We start from the raw sequence: 22,478 nt of genomic DNA, 5'->3' as shown, positions 1-22,478 counted from the left end.
CTACCTGTGGACACGTGTTTCGGGCTTTAGGCCCTCATCAGCACAGGGCTGGAATTGGAACACTGACCTACAAAGCCATCCACAACCTGTCTCCTCCATATATCTCTGAACTAATCTCTCAATATCTTCCCTCACGTAATCTCCGGTCCTCCCAAGACCTCCTTCTCTCCTCCACACTTATTCGCTCCTCATCCAATCGCCTCCAAGACCTCTCCCGAATATCCCCCATCCTCTGGAACTCTTTGCCCCAACACGTCCGACTATCAACCACATTCGGATCCTTCAGACAGAACCTGAAAATCCATCTCTTCAAGAAAGCCTACAGCCTGCACACATAGATACACACACATATACATGCATAGGCATACATACACACACACACATACATATGCATACATACACATTAATACACGCACAAACACATACACACAGAGTAGCATAGTTACATAGGTTGAAAAAAGACCTCGGTCCATCAAGTTCAACCTTTCTCCACCAATTGTCCTTTTTGTCACTAATTTAACTACAACCTACAACAATGTTCTGTGTACTGAGGAAATCATCCGGCCCTTGTATAAAAGCTGTTATAGTGTCGGCCATTACTACCTCTTGTGGTCGGCATTCCACAGTCTGACTGCTCTAACTGTAAAGAATCCTTTCCTATTTACCTGCTGGAATCGCCTTTGTTCCACCTGTAATGAGGGTCCCCTGGTCCTTAGTATGGTCCTTGGAAGGAATAAGTCATGTGCCATGGGGAGACACAGCATTGTATCTTAATTAGCCAGACAACTATTTCTATCAAGCCAGAATGGACTGTTAGCTATATGATATTTTTGAATTTATGTGGTCAAGAAAACAACTTTTGCTTGTGTAAGCCTGTAATATTGACTTGTAAGTTGGCATTTGATGTAACATATTGTGCTCTTATTCTTGATGATTAGTGATGTTTACTGATATGCTAATTACGCATTGTCTAGGCCAGATAGTTTGTTGACAGAGGAGGGAAATCTATGCAAATAGATTACATAATCAAAAATGTGACATGGTCATCGCCATTCTTTCCCTTATCTGTGATGCTGGATTGAAGGAGACTTGTTAAGCATAAGAAGAGGTGATATGCCTCTATGAGACAGAGAGACCTAGAGAGACAGCCAGAGATTGTGCCAAGACATCCATGCATCCAAAGGACCAAAGACAGGGCAGCAGCCAATATATCATGGCTCCATCACAAGGGACACAGATTCATTATTCTTCAGGATGCTGGCTTAGGGGACTTTGGCCCCGGCTGGAAGAATACAGATCTGCTCCATTGACCATCGCTGAACCATCAATGCGTTTGGAGAAAGCCAAGATTGTGACCTGCCGGTCGCCTGGCTCCATGGAGATGTTTGGAAAAGTCAGGTTGTGACCCTCTGATCAACTGGCCTTGTACCTCAGTGGACTGTCATCTTCCTATGCTTGTCGTTACCTCATCTCTGTGTGTGCCACAGGTGGGGTAGTTTCCCTGGAAGCTCTGAAGTAACAGCTGCCATTAGGATTACTCTGTCCCCGATGCATTGCTCTACATTTATCTACATAAAATTTAATTTGCCGGGTGTTTGTCATAAATAGTTTGCTACTTAGTTTGGTGTCATCAGCAAAGACTGACAATTTACTCTCAACAAAACAACTGCCGAGTGGGTGTGGATCGATGACATTTCTGAGGTTCTTCAAAACTTTCCGTACTGCACCAAGATGGTGAGCGCTGATGACGCATTGTCAGCGTAACCATCCCGCTGCTCCGTCTATTAAAACTTTCGCTGCAGAATCTCAAAGGGAAAGCTTTGAATGCCGAGCAGGTGGAGCAAGATTATACAGTGGATGATACCACACAGCCCAGCTTCACACAATATTCTCAGGCCACATTGGGGGATAATGAGGAACAGGAGGAGGATGAGGAGGAACAGGAGTTTCTGTTCTGCGCTAGAGAGGGGACTCTGAATCGCAGCTTCATGCCTGTCCAGCATGGATGGCCTGAAGAGGAGAAGGAGGAGGATGAGGAGGCTATGTGTGGTGAGGAGGAGAGGATGGTTAGTGTTCTTCCTGGTGAGGAGACTCAACGTTTGACTCTTTGTAGTCTGCCACACATGGCACAGTTCATGTCCAGATGCCTTTCCCAAGACCCTTGCGTGAAACACATTTTGTCCACCATGAAATATTGGCTGTGCACCTTTCTTGACCCTCGGTTCAAGGAGAAATTTTCTTCTCTCATGTCGGAGACAGACGTGACATTTTCAGTGCGTGTATGCCAGAGGGCCGTTGTGGAAGACTTGCTAAAAAGATTTCCCTCAGACAACGCTGGTGGCAGAAGTACCGGCTCTTTTCACCCACAAGGATTACAGGGGACGACCACGCACACCTGGTGCAACTCAAGGGGGGGAATGTCCACCAACTGGGCCATTTTCATGAGACCGTCACATCAACAAGGGCTATCTGTGGGTGTAACTGACCGACACTATTACCTGGAGCCTCTGTGTTCTATACAGGGCCCAGGTTTCAAATGTGGTCCCCACCATTAAAGGGGTAATCCGGCTCCGCTCACTTCTGTATCGGTAGGTGGATGGGATCGGTGACATCAGATGTCTGCAGACTTACATGCACTTTTAGAATAGGACTTGTGACTGATACCAGTTATTGACCAGAGACCCTGCAGATACCTGTACACGTGACGTCACTGGCCCTCATCACCACCATCTTGACCAGAAAATCCTTACAACTTAATCTTTTGAGAGTTAAATCAGAAACACAAACAAACATGTCCTTGATGTTTTGTTGCAATGAATCAGTGCAGGTAAAATATATCAGTGTGATTGAAAAGAATTGTTCCGCCAGGATGTAATTGTGGCAAACTCTCAGCTGTGGACAGTATTAGACCGTGTTCATGTAGACTGCGGTGCAGCTCTTTTGTTCAGTGCTTCATGGGTGCATTAATCAACAAAATGTTCCTAAAAATGCAGAAAGGACAGGGTGTCAATGCTGTATCCAGACAATCCCTATCCATTGGTGTGGGGGTCTTCACTGTAGCTCTCGTGGTATGCCCTCTAGTGGTTCTGTGGTCCTCTTAGGTGATTTATTTTTAGTGATTTTAGTTTTGTTTTCCTTTTTTTATGGTGATTATTGCAATTGATCTTTTGTGAACACTGAAAGTATAGTGATTTGGTGCTGGTCTAGCAGTTTAGCTGCCATTACTGATAACCAAGGGCCTAACCTCAGTGTCTTGCTGGTTTAGTGCTTATCCTGGTAGTCGAGTAATTTAATTTCCATTCAGTCTAGTAATTTAATAGCAATCCTTCCCTGCATCATTCTAGCTAAAGCTGGTCTACACTAACAGAGAGTAGTGGGGCAGTCCAAGTCTACATTAAGATGGACCAGTGGGGCAGTCCCAATGTACATTAGGATGGACCAGTGGGGTGGTCCCAGTCTACATTAGGGCGGACCAGTGGGGCGGTCCCAGTCTACATTAGGATGGACCAGTGGGGTGGTCCCAGTCTGATGGACCAGTGGGGTGGTCCCGGTCTACATTAGGACGGACCAGTGGGGCGGTCCCCGTCTACAGCAGGACGGACCAGTGGGGCGGTCCCAGTCTACAGAAGGACGGACCAGTGGGGCGGCAGTGGGGCGGTCCCAGTCTACAGTAGGACAGACCAGTGGGGCGGTCCCAGTCTACAGTAGGACGGACCAGTGGGGCGGTCCCAGTCTACATTAGGATGGACCAGTGGGGCGGTCCCAGTCTACATTAGGATGGACCAGTGGCGCAGTCCCAGTCTACATTAGGACGGACCAGTGGGGCGGTCCCAGTCTACAGAAGGACAGACCAGTGGGGTGGTCCCAGTCTACGGTAGGACAGACCAGTGGGGCGGTCCCGGTCTACGGTAGGACAGACCAGTGGGGCGGTCCCGGTCTACAGCAGGACGGACCAGTGGGGCGGTCCCGGTCTACAGTAGGACGGACCAGTGGGGCGGTCCCGGTCTACAGTAGGACGGAACAGTGGGGCGGTCCCGGTCTACAGTAGGACGGACCAGCGGGGCGGTCCCGGTCTACATTAGGACGGACCAGCGGGGCGGTCCCGGTCTACAGTAGGACGGGCCAGCGGGGCGGTCTCGGTCTACAGTAGGACGAACCAGTGGGGCGGTCCCAGTCGACAGTAGGACGGACCAGCGGGGCGGTCCCGCTTGACAGTAGGATGGACCAGCGGGGCGGTTCCGGTCTTCAATAGGACGGACCAGCGGGGCGGTCCCGGTCTACATTAGGATGGACCAGTGGGGCGGTACCGGTCTACATTAGGATGGACCAGTGGCGCAGTCCCAGTCTACATTAGGACGGACCAGCGGGGCGGTCCCGGTCTACAGTAGGACAGACCAGCGGGGCAGTCCCGGTCTACAGTAGGACGGACCAGCGGGCGGTCCCGGTCTACAGTAGGACGGACCAGCGGGCGGTCCCGGTCTACAGTAGGACGGACCAGTGGGGCGGTCTCGGTCTACAGTAGGACGGACCAGCGGGCGGTCCCGGTCTACAGTAGGACGGACCAGCGGGCGGTCCCGGTCTACAGTAGGACGGACCAGTGGGGCGGTCCCGGTCTACAGTAGGACGGACCAGCGGGCGGTCCCGGTCTACTGTAGGACGGGCCAGCGGGCGGTCCCGGTCTACAGTAGGACGAACCAGCGGGGCGGTCCCGGTCTACAGTAGGACGGACCAGCGGGGCGGTCCCGGTCTACATTAGGACGGACCAGCGGGGCGGTCCCGGTCTACAGTAGGACGGACCAGCGGGGCGGTCCCGGTCTACAGTAGGACGGACCAGCGGGGCGGTCCCGGTCTACAGTAGGACGGACTAGCGGGGCGGTCCCGGTCTACAGTAGGACGGACCAGCGGGCGGTCCTGGTCTACAGTAGGACGGACCAGCGGGGCGGTCCCGGTCTACAGTAGGACGGACCAGCGGGGCGGTCCCGGTCTACAGTAGGACGGACCAGCGGGGCGGTCCCGGTCTACAGTAGGACGGACCAGCGGGCGGTCCCGGTCTACAGTAGGACGGACCAGCGGGGCGGTCCCGGTCTACAGTAGGACGGACCAGTGGGGCGGTCCCGGTCTACAGTAGGACGGACCAGTGGGGCGGTCCCGGTCTACAGTAGGACGGACCAGCGGGCGGTCCCGGTCTACTGTAGGACGGGCCAGCGGGCGGTCCCGGTCTACAGTAGGACGAACCAGCGGGGCGGTCCCGGTCTACATTAGGACGGACCAGCGGGGCGGTCCCGGTCTACAGTAGGACGGACCAGCGGGGCGGTCCCGGTCTACAGTAGGACGGACCAGCGGGGCGGTCCCGGTCTACAGTAGGACGGACCAGCGGGGCGGTCCCGGTCTACAGTAGGACGGACCAGCGGGGCGGTCCCGGTCTACAGTAGGACGGACCAGTGGGGCGGTCCCGGTCTACAGTAGGACGGACTAGCGGGGCGGTCCCGGTCTACAGTAGGACGGACCAGCGGGCGGTCCCGGTCTACAGTAGGACGGACCAGCGGGGCGGTCCCGGTCTACAGTAGTAGTCTGTGGAGTTTCGTCTCTTTCTATCACACTCCTCGCTCACATATTTTGGCTTTTGGTGATCAATCAAATGCTCATAGTGTAAATAGCCTGTAAGTGACTGCAGTCCACAGAGTCCGGGAAAGTGATGTGTAAGGACAGCAAACAAATCAATGCTGTATCCCCGGGGCAGATTGTATCCAGAGGAGAGAGGGAGAGTATGTAATGGGGACACCGAGAACTCCATCATCGGCCGATCCTCCCATCTGTGCAACTCCTCCGCTCTTCTGTCTTGTCCATCGGTTTATTTCTGTAATCAACCTCTAATCTCTCTCCATCATTCTATATCTCTATCTCCTTCTATCTATCTCCTCTCCTTCGTTTTCTTTCCTTCTCTCTCTTTCCTTCTCTCTTTTCTCCTTTGTTTTCTTCTGCACGTGTTCCCATCCCTCTCTCACACTTAAGCCCCGCCCTCTCCCGGTAAGGCCCCGCCTCTCTGATCAGGCCCCGCCCCCGGCGTGTGGAGGAGCCGGTGATTTTCCACCATGAGCCGCGCGCTGTCATCAGTTCTGGAGCCCGGAGTCTCCATCCAGTGATCACTGAGCAGCTCCCGGGAGCGGACCGGAGCCGGGGAGAGCCGCACCGACCCTGGAGCCGGAGTACGGAGACCCCAGGTGAGTGTCAGACCGGCGGCTGGTGATGCTGAGCCCGAGGCTGTGTGCTGCTCATCGTGTACTGCACCCATCATCCAGCATACAGGAACCACTGCACTCATCATCCAAAACACAGGAGTCACTGCACTCATCATCCAAAACACAGGAGTCACTGCACTCATCATCCAACACAGAGGAGCCACTGCCCTCATCATCCAACACACAGGAGTCACTGCACTCATCATCCAGCACACAGGAGTCACTGCACTCATCATCCAACACACAGGAGTCACTGCACTCATCATCCAACACACAGGAGCCACCGCACTCATCATCCAACACACAGGAGTCACTGCACTCATCATCCAACACACAGGAGCCACCGCACTCATCATCCAACACACAGGAGTCACTGCACTCATCATCCAACACACAGGAGCCACTGCACTCATCATCCAAAACACAGGAGTCACTGCACTCATCATCCAACACAGAGGAGTCACTGCACTCATCATCCAACACACAGGAGCCACTGCACTCATCATCCAAAACACAGGAGTCACTGCACTCATCATCCAACACAGAGGAGCCACTGCCCTCATCATCCAACACACAGGAGTCACTGCACTCATCATCCAACACACAGGAGTCACTGCACTCATCATCCAAAACACAGGAGTCACTGCACTCATCATCCAACACAGAGGAGTCACTGCACTCATCATCCAACACACAGGAGTCACTGCACTCATCATCCAACACACAGGAGTCACTGCACTCATCATCCAACACAGAGGAGCCACCGCACTCATCATCCAACACAGAGGAGCCACCGCACTCATCATCCAACACACAGGAGCCACCGCACTCATCATCCAACACACAGGAGCCACCGCACTCATCATCCAACACATAGGATCCACTGCACTCATCATCCAACACAGAGGATCCACTGCACTCATCATCCAACACAGAGGATCCACTGCACTCATCATCCAACACAGAGGATCCACTGCACTCATCATCCAACACAGAGGAGCCACTGCATTCATCATCCAACACAGAGGAGCCACTGCACTCATCATCCAACATACAGGAGCCACTGCACTCCTCATCCAACACACAGGAGTCACCGAACTCATCATCCAACACACAGGAGTCACCGCACTCATCATCCAACACACAGGAGTCACCGCACTCATCGTCCAACACACAGGAGTCACTGCACTCATCATCCAACACACAGGAGCCACTGCACTCATCATCCAGCATACAGGAGCCACTGCACTCATCATCCAACACACAGGAGCCACTGCACTCCTCATCCAACACACAGGAGTCACCGAACTCATCATCCAACACACAGGAGTCACTGCACTCATCATCCAACACAGAGGAGCCACCGCACTCATCATCCAACACACAGGAGCCACCGCACTCATCATCCAACACACAGGAGCCACTGCACTCATCATCCAACACAGAGGAGCCACTGCACTCATTATCCAACACAGAGGAGCCACTGCACTCATCATCCAACACAGAGGAGTCACCGCACTCATCATCCAACACAGAGGAGCCACCGCACTCATCATCCAACACAGAGGAGCCATCGCACTCATCATCCAACACACAGGAGCCACCGCACTCATCATCCAACACACAGGAGCCACCGCACTCATCATCCAACACACAGGAGCCACCGCACTCATCATCCAACACAGAGGAGCCACCGCACTCATCATCCAACACACAGGAGCCACTGCACTCATTATCCAACACAGAGGAGCCACTGCACTCATTATCCAACACAGAGGAGCCACTGCACTCATCATCCAACACAGAGGAGTCACCGCACTCATCATCCAACACAGAGGAGCCACCGCACTCATCATCCAACACAGAGGAGCCATCGCACTCATCATCCAACACACAGGAGCCACCGCACTCATCATCCAACACACAGGAGCCACCGCACTCATCATCCAACACACAGGAGCCACCGCACTCATCATCCAACACAGAGGAGCCACCGCACTCATCATCCAACACAGAGGAGCCACCGCACTCATCATCCAACACAGAGGAGCCACCGCACTCATCATCCAACACAGAGGAGCCACTGCACTCCTCATCCAACACAGAGGAGCCACTGCACTCATCATCCAACATACAGGAGCCACTGCACTCCTCATCCAACATACAGGAGCCACTGCATTCATCATCCAACATACAGGAGCCACTGCACTCATCATCCAACACAGAGGAGCCACTGCACTCATCATCCAACATACAGGAGCCACTGCACTCCTCATCCAACATACAGGAGCCCCTGCACTCATCATCCAACACAGAGGAGCCACCGCACTCATCATCCAACACAGAGGAGCCACCGCATTCATCATCCAACACACAGGAGCCACCGCACTCATCATCCAACACACAGGAGCCACCGCACTCATCATCCAACACAGAGGATCCACTGCACTCATCATCCAACACAGAGGATCCACTGCACTCATCATCCAACACAGAGGATCCACTGCACTCATCATCCAACACAGAGGAGTCACTGCATTCATCATCCAACACAGAGGAGCCACTGCACTCATCATCCAACATACAGGAGCCACTGCACTCCTCATCCAACACACAGGAGTCACCGCACTCATCATCCAACACAGAGGAGCCACCGCACTCATTATCCAACACACAGGAGCCACCGCACTCATCATCCAACACACAGGAGCCACTGCACTCATCATCCAACACACAGGAGCCACTGCACTCCTCATCCAACACAGAGGAGCCACCGCACTCATCATCCAACACAGAGGAGCCACTGCACTCATCATCCAACATACAGGAGCCACTGCACTCCTCATCCAACATACAGGAGCCCCTGCACTCATCATCCAACACAGAGGAGCCACCGCACTCATCATCCAACACAGAGGAGCCACCGCACTCATCATCCAACACAGAGGAGTCACCGCACTCATCATCCAACACACAGGAGCCACCGCACTCATCATCCAACACACAGGAGCCACTGCACTCATCATCCAACACAGAGGAGCCACCGCACTCATCATCCAACACAGAGGAGCCACCGCACTCATCATCCAACACAGAGGAGCCACCGCACTCATCATCCAACACAGAGGAGCCACCGCACTCATCATCCAACACAGAGGAGCCACCGCACTCCTCATCCAACACAGAGGAGCCACTGCACTCCTCATCCAACACAGAGGAGCCACTGCACTCCTCATCCAACACAGAGGAGCCACTGCACTCCTCATCCAACATACAGGAGCCACTGCACTCATCATCCAACACAGAGGAGCCACTGCACTCATTATCCAACACAGAGGAGCCACTGCACTCATCATCCAACACACAGGAGCCACTGCACTCATCATCCAACACAGAGGAGCCACTGCACTCATCATCCAACACAGAGGAGTCACCGCACTCATCATCCAACACAGAGGAGCCACCGCACTCATCATCCAACACAGAGGAGCCACCGCACTCCTCATCCAACACAGAGGAGCCACCGCACTCCTCATCCAACACAGAGGAGCCACTGCACTCCTCATCCAACACAGAGGAGCCACTGCACTCATCATCCAACATACAGGAGCCACTGCACTCCTCATCCAACATACAGGAGCCACTGCACTCCTCATCCAACACAGAGGAGCCACCGCACTCATCATCCAACACAGAGGAGCCACCGCATTCATCATCCAACACACAGGAGCCACCGCACTCATCATCCAACACACAGGAGCCACCGCACTCATCATCCAACACACAGGAGCCACCGCACTCATCATCCAACACACAGGAGCCACCGCACTCATCATCCAACACACAGGAGCCACCGCACTCATCATCCAACACAGAGGATCCACTGCACTCATCATCCAACACAGAGGATCCACTGCACTCATCATCCAACACAGAGGATCCACTGCACTCATCATCCAACACAGAGGATCCACTGCACTCATCATCCAACACAGAGGAGCCACTGCATTCATCATCCAACACACAGGAGTCACCGCACTCATCATCCAACACACAGGAGCCACCGCACTCATCATCCAACACACAGGAGCCACCGCACCCATCCTCCAGGATACTGGTCAATATTCACAAGTACTCTGCAGTAACCTCCTCTTCACTGTAGATTCCAGGCAGTTCCTGCTGATATAACCTGCTCTTGTACTCGCAGTCAGGTACATTAGTAATAATCATATTGTGTGCAGTAATCCGCTGTATCTGATGAGAGAAGTGTCGGAATGTGCTGTAAATCAGCCATCTGTAACTATGGAGCCCTGGTGTGTATATATGTATATAACGTGGAGGATCCTAATATACATAGACAAACCTCTATAATCTGCTGATCACCTGCCGCCCTCACAATCACACACTGCATTCATACATAACAGGATGAGCCCTCCTGATACCCATCTGCTCCATGGAGAGGCGCTCCGCAGCCGCCCCCCCGTGGACAATAATATCTCATAATATACTGACAGGTGTATAAATAAGTATTTCAAAGTAAATGTGTAACAGTATAACATATCAGCTGTCTAGTGTGTGTGTAATAATGGTATTATACAGTAATATACAATAAGTAGTAGTAATAAACTAATGTGTAGTGATATAACGTACAGTTATGGCATAAACAGTGACATAATGTGTAAATAACATATGTAATAAATAATCTATGTAATACAGTCATGTAGTAGAATATATGTTACATTGTTATATACCGTGTATAATTGCATAATCTACAGTAATGTATAATGCAGAGCGATCTCACCTGTAATAATATCTTGTATCACAGTGATATGATATCATGTATAGTTTTTATTCACATCTGTCACTGGCAGAATCTCAATATAACAGGTTACAGGTTGGGCATCTGTGAGTCTCAGAAGCCCATGGCTATTTATTCATGCTGGGATTTGTAGTTCCACATCATTGTGGATGATTACATTATGCATTACAGGCTTTTCGCAGGAGATATTTTCCCCGGAGAGATGACACTGGGTGTCTGATACAGCAGAATTGACTTTGTAATTTGGCACAACTTTTTAGTAGTTCAGCGGAGTCTTGTTAATCAAGAACGATGTAGTCCCAACACAACCAGATCTGCTAGATCCGTGCACAGGTATATTCATAGCGGGAGAGGAATCTGAAGTGATTTTTTAACTTGGCTGTTGATTAGTGAAGTGTTTTTGGTTCTCCTCATACCAGGAATTTAATGTCAGTGCTGCTAATAGATTGGACTCTGCCCTCAGCTCTGCAGCAGAACAGATGTAGCAGAGTTGCATCCGTCATTTAACCCTTTGGGCTGCATCGGTTCACAGCGCTAAGTAAAATAAGCTGTACCAAATCTCGTTCTGGGCTCTGCTACATCTGTGTACAGCATCCAGAAGCTAAATTGTGTACTGATCACAAAGTATCTTTGTATTGCTCTATTATTGGGGTTATAGTAGAGTTACTGTATATATCATTGCTAGGGCACCAATGTAGCAGAGCAGAGCATGTAAGTAGAGTTGAACGAATTTTTCACAATTCCGTTCCAAAATGTTTTTTCAATAATCGCCAAACACAGCTGAACGTCATTGGAGTTGATGGGCGTAGAAATTACCGAATATGTTCGTAACCGATCATCAAACATAGTCGGCACAAACAGGGTACCAATATGGCACGAATATGGCAAATTGAGATTCGGCCACCGATTCCGAACATACTCAACTCTACTTATAAATACAACTTAACAATTATCACAGTTATTATAGTTGATCATGACATCAGTTTTGTGATAATTGCAAAGTTGTATCTGCAACCCCAGATCTGCTACATCAGTGTGCCACAATTCACAGTGATGTCATGATATTTCACCTGTAGATTTCAGTTCAAACCAAGTGCATGTAAATGTTGTGGACGCAACCAAATCCATGCAGGAGCGTGGAGAACAAGATGTATCAGCCGATCGCTGCAGCTTGATCTGCTCCGGAACAGCAGCAACATATTGGTGCCAAAAAGTATTTGGTAGAGAGTTTCGAAAGGATATCCTCCGAAATAATTACACAACGTAAAAATTCACTAGTTACCGAAGTGTCCATTTAAGTGGTAGGTACAATGTATAGATCATGGACATGCACGATTCTCGCTGCCTGCACTGAATAGATACAGTGTGTATCACTGGATCCATAATCTCCAGGAGCTTTATAATGATGCCCTGCCATGATAATGGCTGCAGGAGAAGCCGCTGCCGGCAATCATTTATTTTTTTTATTTTTATGAATGATGTCCTTAAATGGCTGCTGTTTAATATCTAGTTTTTGAAGAGGTAACACAAGGAAAAAAAAAAAGTTTTATTCTCCCCCTTTTCACAATGCAAAAATTAAGAAATTTAAGCCTATTTGATCTCACTACCTATATGATAAAATAAAAAGAAAACTGAAACACACCAGTCACTATTGTACCCCCAAATTGTGTCAATACAAACTATAGGGTGCCGCACAAAAAATGTCAAAACAATTGGGTGGGATTTTTTTTATTTTTAACATTTTTTGGAGCCACTAATGTGTAAATGTGGTATCACTGTAATCTTTCTGACCTGGAATTTCATGCCGACAGGTCATTTCTACCGCACAATGAACGCTGTAAAAACGAAATCCAAGAAATGATGGGGGCATTGCATTTCTCATTTATATTATAATGTAAATTAAAATAAAGAAAAATAAACCCACAAAATAAGGGGGAAAATAATACGGTAATCCCTCGTACGGCTATGTCTATGGAGATTGACGTTTCTGAGTCGCCCGCCCTGCTGTATAAAGGAAGCCGCTCCAGAGTGGAATAACAATTTTGTAGTTTTTATTTTTACGCGTTTCGTTCCCGCGCCGAGTGCTTTTAAAAAAAACAAAAAAAAAACTATATAGGACAATCCTATATAAAACATGTTATGGCTCTTAGGAGAAAGGGAGGGAAAAGCAAAGGAACAAAAACAAAAATGTGTCTGGTTGGGAAAGGGTTAAAGCGGGGATTTTCACGTGATCCGCTATTTGGTCTCTTGTGTCCAGCGCAGACCCGCTATGGTGTATTTTGCGCAGTTTCTGACGATAACTTTCTGATCTATTATCTATGCACCAGTCTGTATGATTTTGAGGCAAATGAGGTAGAAAGATGCGATGAGGATGAGGATCTATCGGATGCTCGTCTCTCCCCAGCAGGAGGGAGGAGGAGGAAGCGATAACGCCATGATGCCTGTGCCGCTCCCCACAGCTTCCCCGTCTGTCATCGGCTGCTTTACATTTTTATTGTTATGTTTATGTCTGCGCATTGGCGACAACCGGGGCGACCAGAGCATCCGTTGTCATGGAAACCACAGCGCGCTCCCACTCATTGCCATTTTCAATCATGGCTCCCACACAGAGAACAGTTTATTCCGTCGCAGCGGATTCATCTAAACGACGAATGCTTAATCATTGAAAAATGGAAAGTTCTACAACGATTCTTCATTTTATTTTTTTTTTCCCCCTCAATGTTTCTTCTTGCTGTTGGTGAACGAATCATTTTCTTAATACTTCACACAGCGGAGGGTTTGTTCCAGTTATTATATCCGGACAGCGCACCGGCAGCTTGGACTTTTCTGTGTTTATAAAGAAGAACATTTCCATTTACTGACAAGAAGCAGAGTTCTTAAAAATGGATCATTATTGAAATAAAGTCTGTGCGGAAGCTGCAGAACTTCTTAGTATAGTTATTGTTCACATGAAAACAGGAAATCTGAGTTCTATAAAGTAGCGTGCCCCTTTAAGTAAAGGTCACGCCGAGTGTCGCCGTCACCTTTCACCCCAGCGGCCGCTTCCTCCTACTATGGTTTACGGTATGTGTTCTGTCAACATGAAAGAAAAATGCCAATAAAATATCAGCTGATTTCCATAGAAACGGGAAGTGGTTTCTGTATTTCTGCCGTACGTGCGGCTCGTCTGCGCAGGATGGAAATTTCCATTAGACTGTACAGCGAACCTCATAATTATTGGATAAAATGATTAGCATTTAATAAGCGAGTTCTGGGGACGAGTTCGGTCCTTCACCAATGATTATAATACACCTAAAGCTGTGGCCACAGGCGTTACCATGATCGACTAGGCCTCAGGGATGACACCTGCTGTGGCTGAGGTGTTGCCCATAGCAACCAATCAGATTCCAGCTCTCATTTTCTGAATGCAGGTTACAAAATGAAAGAAGGGATCTGATTGGTTGACATTATTTGGCTGCTCACTGATTACCTTCCAGAAGGATGAGGCAGAAATGTAAGTTTTCTTCAAATTATTTTTATTAACTTTTTTTTAAAGGGAAGGGTTACAACACACACCAGGAAATACATGGAGAAATCGTGTATGTAAGAACAAAAATGGGAGGAAATGGGAAGAGATAAACAGAATGCAGATAGGAGGGAGATGAAGGTCAACTGACCCCAGTGCATCTTATACAATATTTGCAGAAAAAAAACAACTTCAAGTCGATTCAGTCATAAAGAAATGTAAATGTTGACGGCCGCTCTCCTCAGACTTGTGTTGATTATCCATGATGGCAAATGGTGTGTATATTAATAAGACCTAATGATTCTTAAAGGGGCAGGCCATGTCCTCAGCTGAGGCTTTAGGCTGAATTCGGGCATCCGTGTTTCACGTTTGTACATAGACCGCGATGCCCGGACGGACCACAACTAGCAATCTAATGGGTCTATAGGAGGCTTTTCCAATGAGCAGGGCTAAGAGCGCCGTGGACTCTTTACCATCCACTAGTCACAGTTCAGACTATGCTGTTAAGAGGGACCTAGGGGCCAATATACTGTCATAGGCGGTTACAAAAACTGCATTATCTATGTTAAAATGTACATTTTTGTTAGATTGCAGAACAACCCTTTAACTTTACAGCACTAGATTTATGCGCACAGTGATGTCACAGTCCAGGGATCATGCACACAGTGATGTCACAATGCAGGGACCACACGTTTGGTCATGCCACAGCACAGGGACGGCGCACGCGGTGATGCCACAGCACATTGATAATGCGCGCAGTGATGCCACAGCACATTGATAATGCGCGCAGTGATGCTACAGCACATTGATAATGCACACAGTGATGCCACAGCACATTGATAATGCGCGCGGTGATGCCACAGCACATTGATAATGCACACAGTGATGCCACAGCACATTGATAATGCGCGCAGTGATGCCACAGCACATTGATAATGCGCGCGGTGATGCCACAGCACATTGATAATGCACACAGTGATGCCACAGCACAGGCTCGGCTCTTTAGTTATGGGTTGGATTTCACCTTTTCATGAACTTCTTTATTGCAGCTGTATAATGATACTCTATGTCAAGAGAAAGTCAATGCGGCGGTTAACTCCTGGGTGCTATCTATTCGCCGTTTCGCCTCCTGTCATAGACAGATTAGGTATTATCAATATAATAAGATGGCAGAGGGCGTACACCAGAGAATTAACCCCTGCTAAACAGAGCACCAAGTAAATTGCCAACACTTTGTGGCGGAGCTGATGTTCGCCGCTGGTTCCAGCGCTTTATGCGACCAGTGATGTCATGGTGACTCCTGTCAGTCCTATCGTGCGTATTGAGGCTCTGCTATCCGTTACACAAGCCCCGGCCGCAGAAGTGTTAACAGATCTGATAACGTTTCGCTCATTACTTCACGATGTAATCATAATTAAGGAACATTTCTTTTGCTGTTGGGTTATTTGTGTAGAAACATCATTAAAAGATAATTGTGACCCTGGAGATGTGACGGTGCAGGTGCAGAGCCGCCTCGCACGGAAGAGACGGAGAACGCTGGGATCAGCAGGTGACCTGACTGGCAGCGGATATTGGGGCATACACCGCAGCGCCCTTTCTTGTGTAGTTAATTCTAATATTGCACAGATTGTTCTGGTAGATCTGATGGATAATCTGCATCTCAAGGAGAAATTGGTAGATATTTGAGTAGTCTGTGTATGATGGTTGAAGTCTAAAGTGGTTGGTGGCGACCCTGCTGGTGAAGCACGGCTAATGATCAGAGGAACATTTCCATCCAACAATTCATAAAATATTCAGACTTTATTGGAAAAACATAAAACCTTGGAATCCAATTCACATGTCACAAACCTGACGCATTTCTGGTGCACACCGGCATCATAGTCATACCTTAGTTATGGGATATCCTACGACCAAGCGCTCCAGAAATGCGTCAGGTTTTAACATGTGAATTGAATTCCAAGGTTTTATGTTTTTCCAATAAAGTCTGAATTTTTTTTTATGAATTGTTGGATGGAAAGGCCAGATTTCTCCATGTTCTTCTGTAGATCTTGGAATAATAATAAGTTCCACAATTGGATGTGTGCAGAGAAAGGGTTGATATTGGCGTTGGGAAAATAGATCTGTTTCCTGCCCCCTGTGGCATTATCTGGGCATGGAGGGCACGGACTCCTTGTGTCCTCATGTCACGCACCGAGGGTGAGTCACAGACCAGCAGATGTCTCCTCGCCTCTGGCTTTCGGGAGGGGATGGGGTGTTCATGCTTGGAGGGTCTTGTCCATTCATAAAACCCCCTTCACTTTTCAATCAAACACTTTGACTTCTGGTTTTATTCAAAAGCAAAGTTGCAGTGAGACATGCGTATCCTAGTACTCCATTCACACCCAGAGCTGCGCGCACCATTCTGCACTTTATTACCAGGAAGCAGTGCATTGTGGGAGCTCAGATGACGATTATCTACAAGGATCCCATACACCTGCCTTACTTGTCCGCCATCCCGATAAGTCCCCCATACATGTGTATATTCGTGCTCAGCTTGGACAAGTGTTCTTGATGGGAGATTGGCCTCATTACACATAAATCGTCAGTTCAGTTGACTTTTCTGTGATGCATATTTGCACCTTTGCAGTGTTACATTTTGAATGCAGCTTTGGGTGTGATTGGAGCATAAACCCGAGGTGCGTGGATGAAATGCTGGGGTCGGACCCCCTGGTCAGCTGCTCTCGTGCCCTTCATGTCTCCGTTATGTCACCTTTTTATCTGTTAGGTACAAAGATGTCCAACAAGGAAAAGCTGCAGTATCTGAAGGACTTTCACAAAGACATCCTAAAGCCGTTTCCAGGCAAGAGTCCGGGGACCCGGCCGGAGGATGAGGCGGATGGGAAGCCCCCGCAGAGGGAGAAGTGGGCCAGCAAGATCGACTTCCTGCTGTCAGTGGCCGGAGGCTTCATTGGTCTGGGCAATGTGTGGAGGTTCCCGTACCTCTGCTATAAGAACGGCGGAGGTGAGTGACCGCATGTCCTGCACACATACCATGGCCTCGCTGTCTGTACACTGGGGTTTCTATTGATTCTCTGCTGTGACTGAAGATCAGACCCCGTGCTGCTCACACAGCTGAAACTTGCTCCAATGTGTCAGTGCAGTTGCGTTTTCGACTGGGACCACACGACAACTTTATTGTAATGCAGGTGAATTTGGGTCGCTCGGTTGCTGTCACTACCACGAGTAAATGACAAAAAGTGGGAACCAAATAGATTTTTGAGCGACCTGATAATGTGCGCGCGACCTATGTCACAGCTAAAGTTGTTGTTGTCCCAACCTTGGCTTTAAGTCCATGAAATGAGAATGAGCCGGGATGTGTTTTATGTACAGAGCATTCCCTACACTGATACATTGTAACAAACTGCAGCTGTGTGAGTAGGACTGGGTCACAATGGGTTTCTGTTCACTGAAAGCAAGCAGTGAGAACTGGCGTGTAATGTATGATGAAGGGTTTGGTAATTTTCCAATATACCGTAGTTCCTTTAGGCATTCATTATGTTTTCAGGACCTCTGCTTGCTGTCATTCAGTAGGAATCTGTCAATCTGTCCTGGTTGTGTAATGAATGCGGAGGTGCAGGACTCGTTAGACGATATAACTGTACGGTAACGAGCCGTGCTCCTCTGCTCACAGGCTCCTCATCTCAGCACATTCTGCCCCTCTGCTCTGGCAGTTCAGTGTTATCATAGGGACATTTGGTCTTATTATATCAGTCGCTTCTTACTGAAGGAAGTCTGAAGAGTATTATATTTTCCTGTAATTTTCCTACCTGGTTGTTGAAGCAGCTCAGGTATCTACTGACTTCATTCTGCTACTTTTTTTACAGGTGCTTTTTTAATCCCGTATTTCATCTTCCTGTTTGGAGGTGGGTTACCTGTGTTCTTCCTGGAGGTTGTTTTAGGGCAGTTTACATCGGAGGGTGGAATCACCTGCTGGGAGAAGATCTGCCCAATCTTCACAGGTAGGAACACCTTGTACCTCAGCGATCGCAGCCATTGTTCTGCTCCTCAGCCCCATGATGTGACTGCAAAATCCTGTACTGAAGATTAAGAGACGCTGAGGTGCAGGAGAGTGACGCTGACACTGGGGGTGCAGGATAATGACGCCGACACTCGGGGTGCAGGATAATGACGCCAACACTCGGGGTGCCGGAGAGTGAGGCCAACACTTGGGATGCCGGAGAGTGATGCCGACACTCGGGGTGCAGGATAATGACGCCGACACTCAGGGTGCAGGATAATGACGCCAACACTTGGGATGCAGGATAATGACGCCGACACTCGGGGTGCAGGATAATGACGCCGACACTCGGGGTGCAGGATAATGACGCCGACACTCGGGGTGCAGGATAATGACGCCGACACTCGGGGTGCAGGATAATGACGCCGACACTCGGGGTGTAGGATAATGACGCCGACACTGGGGGTGCAGGATAATGACGCCGACACTCGGGGTGCGGGATAATGACGCCGACACTCGGGGTGCAGGATAATGACGCCGACACTCGGGGTGCAGGATAATGACACCGACACTCGGGGTGCAGGATAATGACGCCGACACTCGGGGTGCAGGATAATGACGCCGACACTGGGGGTGCAGGATAGTGACGCCGACAATGGGGGTGCAGGATAGTGACGCCGACAATGGGGGTGCAGGATAGTGACGCCGACACTGGGGGTGCAGGATAGTGACGCCAACACTGGGGGTGCAGGATAGTGACGCCAACACTGGGGGTGCAGGATAGTGACGCCAACACTGGGGGTGCAGGATAGTGATGCCGACACTGGGGGTGCAGGATAGTGACGCCGACACTGGGGGTGCGGGATAGTGACGCCGACACTGGGGGTGCGGGATAGTGACGCCGACACTGGAGGTGCGGGATAGTGACGCCGACACTGGGGGTGCGGGATAGTGACGCCGACACTCGTTTTCTTACATCTTATGAGAGATTCTCGTTATACATTTAGACTCCAGATTGGTGAGATCCGGCGGCAGACTTTGCAGTAGTGATGTGAGATGTGATCACTCCGGTCTCGCTGGGCGCAGAGCTCTGCTGTCACATTACAGGGGCTATTCTGGGCCTGTCCTGTCTTCAGCTTCTTAGTCAGGGATGATTCGCTGAGAGCTGAGGCCCCAGACTATGACAGGGACAGTCAGTTATGTTATGAGAGACGTAAAGCACAAATCACAGGATAAAGATATCACCATAAATTTGTACACCAAGAATACGAAAAACGTTACACAAACCTGGCAGCAAAGGAGAGGGAAAGTGCAGAAGGAAAGAAGTGGAAATTAGGGGCGCAATTCAGGAAAACGGTTGCGTGAAAGTTTGTGTATTTAGATGTGTATATACTCTAGTGTGTGCTTGTGTATATTGCTGTGTATAGTATATATGGCGGTCTGTGTATATATGGCGGTCTATGTATACGGTATATGGCGGTCTGTGTATATATGGCGGTCTGTGTATATATGGTGGTATATGTATACGGTATATGGCGGTCTGTGTATATATGGTGGTCTATGTATACGGTATATGGCGGTCTGTGTATATATGGCGGTCTGTGTATATATGGCGGTCTGTGTATATATGGCGGTACGTGGGTGTATGTGCAGCGCTTTCCATAAATAGTCAAGCCTCGACCTTGTTCTCGAGAAAGGCGAGACCTGCGGCTTTAGGATAAGCCCGAAATGTCGGACGTGGAAACATCCTTTCTCTGCACTTGTGACACTTCTGCTTCTCGCACTTCTCACTTTTGGGTGTCGCTTCCATGTGAGCGTCCTGTTGGATGCGGCCATTATGCAGAGTAATAATAGTCCATTAGGCTGCAGGATACGTGTAGCGTCACCTCGTTCCCAGTGATCCCTGCCAAGGCCGCCACGTGATCTACTAGAGATCCAGCACACACCATGTATCTCCATGTAAATCTCCTGTAGTTACAGCCATCTTTGTGTTTCCTCCTCTCCAGGAATCGGCTACGCCTCTATCGTCATCGTGTCTCTCCTCAACGTCTACTACATTGTCATCCTGGCCTGGGGGGTCTATTACTTGTTCCAGTCTTTCCAAAGTCAGCTGCCGTGGGCCCTGTGCCACCAGCTGTGGAACACCCCGACCTGCGTGGAGGACACGTTTCGGAAGAACAGGACCACGTGGTTGTCACTGAACTCCACCAACTTCACCTCCCCGGTGACAGAGTTCTGGGAGTGAGTACATGAGGCCGATGTCGGGGCTGTTATAGGGGTAGACACTAAAGGATATCTGCAACTATTACCTGCCCCTGCTTGCCGCCAGTGAATGGAGACTCAGAGTTTACTTTTAGGCTGGAAACATGTCCTAAGTTCCTGCTTTTGAAGAAGTCATGTATTTGTGGCAGCTGTACATGATCAGAACCATATTTCATATTCGTCGCATTCACTGACAGCAAGCAGAAATCTTGAAAATGGTGATGTATTCAAGCACAGCTGTGCTCCACCTTGGTCTAGGGATGCAGTAACATGGAGGTTTGTGGCGTATAACTAAACGAGCGTGGCTTTCAGGAGCCCAGAAGCGATGGGTCACCGAGATCCGGCACTTGTGGTAACATTTTGGTTTGGGCTTCATATACTGCCCAACCAGACTCCTGACGTTCTTCGGCACTTCTGCCAGTGTCTGACGGCGAGTGACATCTGCGAGGAAAACATAATTTTCCTAGTAATATTCCATCGCTTAAAGACGTTTTCCACTACTGGGACTGGATAAAGTATATATAAAAAATATATATATATATATATATATATATATATATATATATATATCTATATATCAATACTTACCTCTCGGAGTGGCGCCGCTGCTCTGAGTTTTGTATCCCCCACCAGTCTGGTCACATGAACACTGCTCGTCTGCTCAGACCTAACTGTGACGGCTGCAGACGATCAGCTGCTGATGGGCTGCAGCAATTACACAACTTTGTCTACTTCACGAAACTTGTGTACGACACCGGCTCAGAGCAGCACTTTTGGGATAGAAGTATAGATTTATTATTATTTAATTATTTTATATGTTTTCCAGCACCTTTAGGTTATAGATGAGGGGATTTCCAGAAGGTGACATCCCCTTTAATGCAATGAGAATACCTTTTAAACCCTCACCCTCCACCAACATGTGGGTCACTCTGTTACTGTAAACTTTATATTACAACGCCCATGGGACTTTCTTATCAGTAACTTCCCCTTCCCTGCATATAATCGCCCAGTGATAGCTTTATTTGTCCTGTCGGTTAATTATTGACTGCAAAGTTTGGAGCCGTCCCATCTTGGCTTTGGCAAACAGAGTAAATGTCATCTTGGCACCTGCTTGGGGTCAGAACCCTCGTGGACGTTGAGATGGGAGGAATCTGAGAAACAAAGGTGTAAAAAATAATCTGAAATGAGCTGGCCCAGGGGAGCTGTAATGGCAGCCATATTCGTTGTCACCCAGCTTTCCTAGATAACTTGGTGACAGGTTTGTATGGGTGTGTAACTTGCCAGATTTTGCTGTTTAGAAAGTTGTGAATGTTTGGTTTAAATGACGTGTAATTGTCCCACAACTTTTCCAGGTACGGATCATGTCTTAGGGGTTGTCCTGAAGTTTAATGATATATCCTATGGAGGGTCCCAGCTTATAGAGAGGGCTCAGGAGCTTAAACTGCTCCATACAGGACAGGTATAACCCAGCCAGTACCTGCCTCTATCGGCGGCAATTAGGGCTAGTGACGCAGGGTTCTGATTGGCTCCCATGACAACTGTCGCCATCTTTGTACAGGCATGAAGCCCCACTGGAGGTTTGTCTTCAGAATGAATCGTCATTTGTTCTATATACTGTGATACTAAAGTTTTACAATATTTGGAACAAGCGATTAA

At 48.9% G+C, this 22,478-nt stretch overlaps 1 protein-coding gene across 1 annotated transcript in view; it reads left to right on the top strand.

Moving 5' to 3' along the window:
• The first annotated feature begins 6,062 nt into the window (after positions 1-6,062).
• SLC6A6 (solute carrier family 6 member 6) overlaps positions 6,063-22,478 on the top strand; it is a 43,073-nt gene continuing 26,657 nt past the window's right edge. The window contains exons 1-4 of the mRNA XM_069736252.1: positions 6,063-6,221; positions 17,328-17,564; positions 18,427-18,561; positions 20,567-20,801. Coding sequence (XP_069592353.1) covers positions 17,336-17,564; positions 18,427-18,561; positions 20,567-20,801 — 599 coding nt within the window. The 5' untranslated portion in view covers positions 6,063-6,221; positions 17,328-17,335. The remainder of the gene's footprint in view (positions 6,222-17,327; positions 17,565-18,426; positions 18,562-20,566; positions 20,802-22,478) is intronic.

Source organism: Ranitomeya imitator, chromosome 8, assembly GCF_032444005.1.
Source record: "Ranitomeya imitator isolate aRanImi1 chromosome 8, aRanImi1.pri, whole genome shotgun sequence".
Taxonomy (NCBI): domain Eukaryota; kingdom Metazoa; phylum Chordata; class Amphibia; order Anura; family Dendrobatidae; genus Ranitomeya; species Ranitomeya imitator.
This window is presented reverse-complemented; position numbering and strand designations above follow the sequence as displayed.